The sequence below is a fragment of the Mercenaria mercenaria genome, chromosome 1 (assembly GCF_021730395.1).
Source record: "Mercenaria mercenaria strain notata chromosome 1, MADL_Memer_1, whole genome shotgun sequence".
Lineage (NCBI taxonomy): Eukaryota > Metazoa > Mollusca > Bivalvia > Venerida > Veneridae > Mercenaria > Mercenaria mercenaria.
In genome coordinates this window covers 6,395,983-6,405,470 of record NC_069361.1, presented here as the reverse complement: position 1 = coordinate 6,405,470, position 9,488 = coordinate 6,395,983, and the positions used below count along the sequence as shown (strand labels likewise).

At 35.2% G+C, this 9,488-nt stretch overlaps 1 protein-coding gene across 2 annotated transcripts; it reads left to right on the top strand.

Annotated features, from left to right (window-relative positions):
- Positions 1-804: 804 nt before the first annotated feature.
- Positions 805-8,974, top strand: LOC123545078 (uncharacterized). 2 transcript variants are annotated; one of them, XM_045331356.2, is made up of 3 exons: positions 805-982; positions 1,936-2,000; positions 7,049-8,974. In XM_045331356.2, exon 3 carries the CDS (start codon positions 7,065-7,067, stop codon positions 8,406-8,408), a length of 1,344 nt encoding a protein of 447 aa, XP_045187291.2. In that variant the 5' UTR covers positions 805-982; positions 1,936-2,000; positions 7,049-7,064; the 3' UTR covers positions 8,409-8,974. The 2 variants fall into 2 exon arrangements, with proteins under 2 accessions (XP_045187291.2, XP_053394684.1); XM_053538709.1 differs by lacking the exons at positions 805-982; positions 1,936-2,000 and adding an exon at positions 5,361-5,482.
- The last annotated feature ends 514 nt before the right edge of the window (positions 8,975-9,488 follow it).

Genomic DNA, 9,488 nt, shown 5'->3' with positions numbered 1-9,488 from the left:
AATACCGATTATGAATTTACTCTAATTCTTAAATCCCATCTACCCACTACTGTATTAAATCATTGACAAGTCACTAATCTATTTCATAATCCCCATGTAGTATTGATATAGACTTAGTTTGTGCTAAGTTAACTAGATTAATTTATCGACTGTTTAAATTTCGTAAACATTGGTTTGGTACGTAGCAGTATCACCTTATGGTTAGATAGATATATGCTGCAAAATTGTAAAGATCCGGTTCCAACGTAGTAATACTGAATATGGAGACCAATCTTAGAATACAAACTTGCCATTTGTTAGCTACAAGAAACTCTCATATACTGGAGTTCCAGACAATAGGTTATCTCCCCTGATAGTTTACGGCGGCAACCATCGCACGATGACTGTGGCTGGAAACAAATCTGTAAGTAGTCGTATTTCAACTGGTTTTCAGTTTTAATGGAAGAATTTGTCTAACCTGTGTAAAAAAGACACGATGTGGGTTGTGATGTATAAAGTTTGCATGCCTGGAGGGAATAATTCATTCGGCATCTTCCAGTACATTTAAAGCCTGCAAAGCTCCATGAAATACGGGTATATTTAGTAAATAACTACTTAAACAAGTAACATAAAACCGCAAGATCAATATATTAACATGCCTTTTTCAGGAAACCCGATAAAAATCAATCACATTATTTACAGTATCTACAATATTTGATCAATGTATATTCAATTTGGCACTATCAGGCCTATTTAACCTTACAATGGATTTTAAATTACAAATATCGACTTATATATAATAAAAAGTATCAAATTGGCTGTCGAAGAAATATTAGCTTTAGGGTAATCGAGCTACTATGTTTGTATATATGTGTAATTAAATGAAATTATGTTTCCCCTAGACCTTAAAATCGGAAAAGTTATTTTGGACACTCAGAAGATATTCTAACTGGGGGATTAGATTAATGGTATAGATTGCCATTTCCATAGGGAACGGTGTCAGGTTATAGAACGTTTCTTATGTACTTTAAAAAAAAACATGTGTAGATTAAAGATATGAAAGATTGATAAAAATGAGATTTTTAGGCAACGCGACGCACCTGCCAGTGAAAGTAAGAACGGTTTTATCAGTTTCATCTTTCACCCAAATAATAGAATTTACATTAAACTGTATGTTAAATAGTTAATATTTCATTTTTAATACTTAATGCAGAATGCGCAATTATGATAAGATAAGTTAAGATAAGATTACGATCGACAGGGGAGATAACAATCGAAGAATAAATATGAAAAGACAGGAAAACATAAATGCCAGCTAAAATGCAATACTTGTGATTTATTCATGTTTCAACAAAGCTTTGTGTTATGTATGCTATCTTAAATTTTCAATGTTTTATTGAATCTTGTGGACTATAGTGTCATCTTTAGGTTATTTTATCGTACCTTAGTCATGTTTAGACGATAAAACTTTAGATAGATATCGACTTTTCGCAGTAGGTTTTAACGTATGCAGATAAAGCAGGACCTTTAAACCTGTCTACCTATTTGTCAATAAATATTCTATGGACCCAAACAAAGCAAGAACCAAAATTATTACAAAATTGCATTAAACCACATTTATTGTCATGAGCCCATACAATATTATATTGAAATATTTTTTGTTCGCTGATGTATATTTGTAAAAGAATATAATATAATGCAATAAACAAATGAGATTTAATCTTAAATGCATGCATTTATCTCTGCAAAAAAGGATTTGGTTTATCGTAATATTATCAAACTTTAAATTAATGAGCGCCCAAGATTTTAAAATGATAAACCGTGTGTACATTAGTGGACTAAAATCATGATAAAAGATACTGTTCAAAATATTTGACTTTGTATACATCTATATCAATAAAGCTTGTACATAAGCTATAAAACTGTTAACCTCTATTTCCTTCATTTACATTTCAGCTGGGAAACATATTTAAAGGTTGAGAGTTTTTCAACCATTAGAGATTGGATCTTTAATAAAAATGGTAAGTGATTTTTTACTGTTAATGTTACAGTATTTATTAATTTATAGCTCTAGTTATCTATTTTTGTTCGATTGTAAAGAAAGATTTCATCTTTTTATTTTTTTCTGGCCCGCTTCCTATGGAAAACATTACTGGTGTATTATGAGAAGGTAAACAATCGCGAACCCAGTTGGATTCAAACCCGCGACCTCCGTTTTGAAAGGCCGATACCAACACTCGACCACTGCTCTAAGGTACGATGGCGAATCGCGACTTTATACGACGGCAAAAACTGCCCGCTTCGACAGGATGTACTTGCCGGCTCTATAGGGAACACCGTTGGAACGTCGCTTAATGAACTCTTAGCTAGAATCGCACTGCCCAGGATGGGCTTGCGGATGAGTTCCGGATAGCATCCATAACGCATCTGTAGAAATTCGAAGGTCATTCGGTGTATCCGTTCAGAAATCGGGGGCATCGGTGGCATCGTGGGCAAGGGTTTGAACATGCTCAAAGTTTTGCCACGCCGGATAATATATCCGTAAGGAATTCGTAATAAATCCGCAACAGTTCTGAAAAGATCGTAACAGATTTTAAAAGATCTTAACAGTCCGGAAGACAATCACTGTGGTAAAAAATACGAGCTATTACGGTTTTATTCCGATTCTTAAAAGGTTAATTAATTTTCTGTTACGATTGCATTAGAGATTTATAACGTAACAAATTCACAAAACCCATTTTTTTCTTACACATCCGGAGCAATCCGGGGATGGGAATCCGGAACTCATCCGCAAAAACAGTGTGATCCTATATTGCTTATACTATGTATCCAACGAATAAATTCATATTGATGTATGAATCAGTACAATACACGTGCGCACTCGCATTTTTTTCTTTTCATAAAGATATGGGCCTTTTGAAATAACTAGGTAAGCTTAGATAATAAGTTGATAGTATATTATACGTTTATAATTAAAATACTTTATCGTTGGTTTATAAGGAAGCAGGCTCGGTGACACTTTCAGGCCTGTTCAAGATTTTAATTTATTAAATTAATGAAAATTTGATACGCGACTATATAACAATCGTTTCCGTATATCAAACGTGTGTAAAAAGCAATAAAATGCAATTTTAAGACTATGTTTATCTCTTTATCACTTTAAAGTTTGTTAAGTGTCCTCGTTTCGCAGGAAGTTTAATAAAATGATTACTTTTATTTAATAGCAACAAATCTTAACTTCAGAGATATTTCCATCTGCCGTTTCTGATTGGTAAACTGAATTCTTAGCTTTTCGTTTTCCTTATTTCCACGTACGTCATTCGTATTAGATTTAGGTAAAAAGAACTGCTTCTTCTGTGAATGGCAGTTCTCCTTATCATCAAGAACATGATAGGCTTAGAGGCTTGGTGGGACATGGCCATGCCTCAGACGGAAGCACGAGTAGGCCTAGTAGGCTAGTCCAACTCGTGACGTAAATACCAGTTGAGGTAACTAGAGTCACAGATTAGACCATACTTGTGTGTACACCGCACTCGGGAAGAAACAACTTTATTTCTCAGGTTAATCCTAAAGCCCAGTTTAAGTTTAGTCAAAACATGAAATAAAAAGAAAATTTGTTTGTTTTCGATGTATGATTAAAATCATTTCACTCATAAACATCATATCTTACATTTTTCGTAAATATTGCATTTGGTGTTCACTCTTCAAAGATATTTCAATCTTACACTGAAACAAGCAAATATCATATATATTGTTTGCATAAAATACCCCATACAGAACAATTTTTACAACTATTTACTTTAGTTCATACAATAACACTTTTAATTTCACATTTACAAGGCAATTGGAATATAATTAGTTCCCAAAATAACAAAAATCTCGGACATAGAATAAGCATTTAGCTGTATCATTAGAAAAGCAAATTGTATTATGTAAAGTGACAATTACCTAATAACTTTTATCAACATTGGATCTTTTTAAATGTGTTGAAAGAATTGTTATTTATAACTTATAAATGAGCTGTGCCATGAGAAAACCAACATAGTGGGTTTGCGACCAGCATGATCCAGACCAGCCTGCGCATCCTTGCAGTCTGGTCAGGTTCCATGCTGTTCGCTAACAGTTTCTCAAATTCCAATAGGCTTTAAAAGCGAACAGCATGGATCCTGACTAGACCGCGCGGATGCGCAGGCTGGTCTGAATCCATGCTGGTCGCAAACCACAATGTTGGTTTTTTCATGGCGCGGCTCAAACTATTCTTTTTTGTACGTATTCGCGGTATCAAAGTTCACATTTATTATGCTTATTTAAAGACCAGGACTAAAAGAAAAAAGGTACATGTAAGATTTATCAGATACAGCACTAACTGTGAATGTCCATATATTGAACCATATATGAAAATGGCAACAAGAAAATCGGACCGCGTTAGCAAAACGTAAGTTTACAAAATCTAAGCCTGACTTGCTCCAGGAGGAGAGAGATAGTGATAAATCCTTGTTTTCATTCTGACGTACATTCTCTAGCAAATAGTCTTGAACAATGCTTTTAGAAGGTAATAAGCAGCGGATATGTATTTACAGCATCAAAGCTAATTCATTTCAATGCACTCTTATCAGACCGGATTATATTTCACTCGTAATCATTTACAAACCTATCTTTTTCTAATTAAAAAGGTTTAATTCTGTAATGGATTTACCTGAGGTGAAGAGGTTCAAACGCTATGTTTATGTTAAGGATCGACCTATTACCACATTAACATAAATTTAAATCAAAGTTCCCACTGTAGTGAGATCTATATCAGCGCCCGTTTCAATCAATAATGAAAATCTAGACATCCAAAATACATTTAACGAAGATTTGAAATGATTTCAGCAGTACTATGAAGATTTAAATAATTTTAACATTGACTGAACTTAATTGTGTCTCATATAGAAGCAAAGACCACGAAAATATAGTCACATTGAGAATGTGGTAGAATGTACATTTAATTTCTCGTCAGTAACGCCTTGCCTTCAAATATGACGCAAGAAAATTATTGTTCAGTCAGTCAAGAGACACAAAGATTATCAGCTCCTATACAAGTCAACTGGGCTGACCATTTTTGCCATTTCGCCCAGCACACTTTTGTCCTGGTGTACACTTAGCACAATAAACGGTTTGTCCGTATTTGAAAATTAAAATGGAACATGACCATAGTAACTGTGGAATCCGGACAAAACCTACGTTACATATAATTACATACGATAGTTGCTTTAACTATAACCCCCGTCAACTTATTAACAGTCGCGTTTATTGATCTTTAAACAAAAATATTGTACCTATCTCTTATCTGGCCTTTAGTCAATGATCTATCCATATCTATATAAAGCCCTAGTCATCTTTCCTCACTGTCACTGACAGAACATACAGTCGTTGAACGCTTCTTAGACAATATTCATGAAATGTTTTAAAAATATTACAGTTCTACATATTCAGGATAATATTTGGATAATTTGTTGAAGAGGTATCAATTACAACAGTAATATATGACATTAGTTAGTTTTATAGCTTACTGTAAATATGTTTTTTTTATATATATCTCAGGATTTGTTATAACGTTGCATTATATTTCTCTATCACGCTTTTCTTTTCTGTTTTTAATTATTTCAATTTTTCATTCTTACTTTTGAAATACAAATGGATTTTTTTCACAGGCAAATCATGATAAACAAATGGCATTATCCAGCATCGATGGGTTTTGAAATTATGGGAAATTAATTGTGGATAAATATCGAATTCGAAATATGGGTTTATGATCATGTTCAAGAATGAAATTTTAAAGGATAATTATAAAGCTAACTTTGACGACATTTAATTCCACTAATACACTTAATCCGATCGTAAATACAATGCAAGATTAAACGGCTTTCTTTGAAACTTTGGTCCACAAAATGCAACCTTTATTGAGTTAGGGTGTCACAAATGCAGTAAGAGATGATAGCCCACAGGTCAAACACTACCCGCTACGGTCATACAGTACGGTTACACGCTGTTAGCTAGTACGGTTACACGCTGTTAGCTACGGTCATACACTAATCAGTACGGTTACACGCTGTTAGCTGTGGTCATACAAAATTCGCTACGGTCAAATACCAACCGCTATGGTTACAAACACCACCTGCTACGTTCGTATACTAGTCATTACGGTAAAAACACTATTCGCTACGGTTACACACTGTTCGCTGCGGTTAAACAATATATGCTTTGGTCACAATCACTATTCGCTACGGTCACATACTATCCACTACGGTCACACACTATTCGCTACGGTTACATACAACATCCGCTACAGTCACACACTATCCACTACATTCTCGCATACCAGAGGTCTACCGTGGTTCGTCTCGGGATTTTGACGAAATCTGATGGATGAGAATGTATCCACTACGGTCATACACTAACTGCTACTATTCGCTACAGTCACAAAAGCACTTTCCGCTATAGTCACGCACTATTTACTACTGTCACAAACTATCCACTATGGACACAAACACTATCCACTAAGGTCCGCTACGGTCATATAGATACAATCCGCTACGGTCCGCTGCGCTACGGTTTTGCGCATCGCTAGCTTACTTGTTTTCAGTATTGATTAGTGCACTATAAATATTACTAAAGGTTGGCCATACCCATGTGTCAGCTTGTTAAAACAGCATTTTTACATATTCCTTTCTCTGTCATTTTTACTGTTGAAGTGTCAAGCATCAAAATGCTTGCCTCCATTGTTTTTCTATTAAGAATGTTTTACTTTATGTCTCCGGAAATATTATATTTGTCAGCTAGTGTCTAAGTATTATCTTAAAGTATTTACTCTCTATTTTAGTATTGTAACAAACATGTGTGTAGATTACCTATATAGGATAAAACAAAGCAAAATCTATCAGCTGCACTTTCTAAACAGTTTGCAAAAACCATCGGTGTAGAAGTGATGATTATCGAATTCGCATAGTTACTTATTGTACTTTGTATTTGGTCTTCCTTTTTAAACTACTACGTGATCATATTTAATATAATCATCATTTATATGCAGGATTCCCAACACAGAAATGAGCGAGCACTTTGCTCTTCCTCCCATTTCAAGGAATGACAGTTTTATTGCACCAAGGTCAAGACGAGGGAGTAGACGTTCATCCAGACGACACAAAGAAGAACCTAAGCTAGGACCTAGAGTACAAGAGTTCGTGAGCGAAGACGTCTATCTAATGGATAACAAACATAGAAAGATTAACACTAATCTGTTGGCCAACAGCTTAACAGCACGTCTGCGGAAAAATCTTCCAGACGGCGTTGTTGAAAATGAAGCCATTCAAAAAATCAGACGCGATTCTTTAAAAGATTTTGTGCATTTGGATAACTTAGAGAAACAGTACACAAATGAACTTAATCGTGAGTCTAGCAGACTTGACCAAGAATCGCATCAATTATTGAAGCGTCAGAAACAGATGCAGAAACAAAGTGAAGTTCAGAAACGAAAACAAGACAGACTAGAATCGTCAATAAGGTCTCGATCAGGATTGAGCTCGGCTTCTTTGTTTCCACTTCTTAGGAATAATAGAGCTAGCAGTTTTGAACAAGAGAATGACACCTTTCCGGAATTTGCATCTGTGGATAAAGACGACCAGTCTCATGTGAAGGTTTTCAAACTAAATGGAATTTATCAACCAACAAATAAATACTCAAGTCGTATTGAACCTTTACAATTGTCGCCACGAGATAAAGATAAAGAAAACAATATACAAGAGTCGTTGAAAATGGCGGACAGGGGAAGTCCGTCAGATCTACCGTCAAAATCTAGAATGAGCAAAAAAGGTCTGCGAGTGTCTTGGAGCAGGCAAAGTAGATATTACCCGGATGGTACAAGTGAAGTAGACAATATAAGATCACCATCCGTTACTGAGACACGAGCAGACACGCGCATATCGCATCATGACACGCGTTCTGATGTCAATAGTCCAGATCGTGAAAACGCTAATAAGACGCCCACAAAAAGAACATTTAACAGTCGATTAAGCTTTCGAAGCGATACGTTTTTTCTTCAAAATAAACAGAGATCGAAAGGACGTCGAAAAATCGAAACAATTGGTTTAAAGTGGAAAATACCACCTGGTGTTGAAGCGCACCCTATCTTTGAAGCGACACCACCTCGTCCAGCACTGAAGGCCATGACGAATGGTCTGTCTCACAACTTGATGCCAGTAACAACGGCAATGGCAAAAGAAGGAATGTCAACAAAGAAGACGTGTTGGCAAGTACAGAAAGTTCAATCACTGTCAACTGTAGAGATGTATAAAGCCTGGCTCGAAAAGTTAGAAATGTTAAAAACAAATGAATCGCGAGACAGAACACGAAATATACACAGTAGGGCAACTGTTATGACACAGCCAGTGTGATAGAAATTCTCCATTTTTTGCGGCTGTTTTTTAATGAAGTGGAAATGTTCATTTACAAGTTAATAGGTTTTCTAAAACATTCTACGAGACAGTCCGTGTTACTGATAGTAAAGTTTAAGAGTTATAAAAGGATAAGAAAGGGTTCAAGTACAAGTTTGACGGTTCCGAGGGTTATCTAAGATTGATACTTTGTGCAATCAGTATTCTTAATATCACACCGACTCTACAATCTAGAAGTCATCATGCCACGGAAAACCATTGATGTTAAACATTATGGGCATAATTTACAACACGATTTTGTTTTGTAGTCTAAACATAACTAGACGTTGTTGAATATATGTTCGAGTGCTAACTTTTCTCTGTGTTTAGTTGATTATCACTCAATTTGAGATAAATTATTATATTAGTACGAGACAAAAACGTTTATCGGAAGCATTTCTTTCTAACTTGTTTAGTGCGATTTTATTATATGTATAAAGTATAATGTTATAAATAGTGGTTTTGGTGTATGTACATTGAGTATCAAAAATGTTGCAATACGTGAAATTACAGTGCTGATAACTGTACTGAACTTTTTTTCATATGCAAACAGGCTTTAAGTGCAAGCCACAGCCAACCCCGTAACAAAAATCAACTACTGTTATAATGTGAATATATCAATAGTAATACATGATATCGCCATGACTGAAATTTTGACATTGTTTGTCAAAAATGTACAAGCAAGCATACAAAGGAACCCCTCATACTTTAAACGTTTTACATCACACTTGTCCGTACTGAAAAAAAACACCTTATCATAACATCAACCTACATACTGCCCTGTTTTAGAATGGCCTTTCCGAAAACGACATGTTTAAACACACGAGGTCCAAGTGGAAAAAACCAGACTAAGGCCGACAAACACTTAACAAATGTCCGTATTTTGTCGAAGTATGGGATGCTAAACCTGCCAATCACAAAAAAGTAAAAAAAAAATCTATGACATCTAACTATAAGAAAAAATGCTGGAAAAAACGAAATTCCGTTTTTAAATTCTGGGAGTCGCAGTGATGGAGCTATCACATTACAGGAAGTTACAAG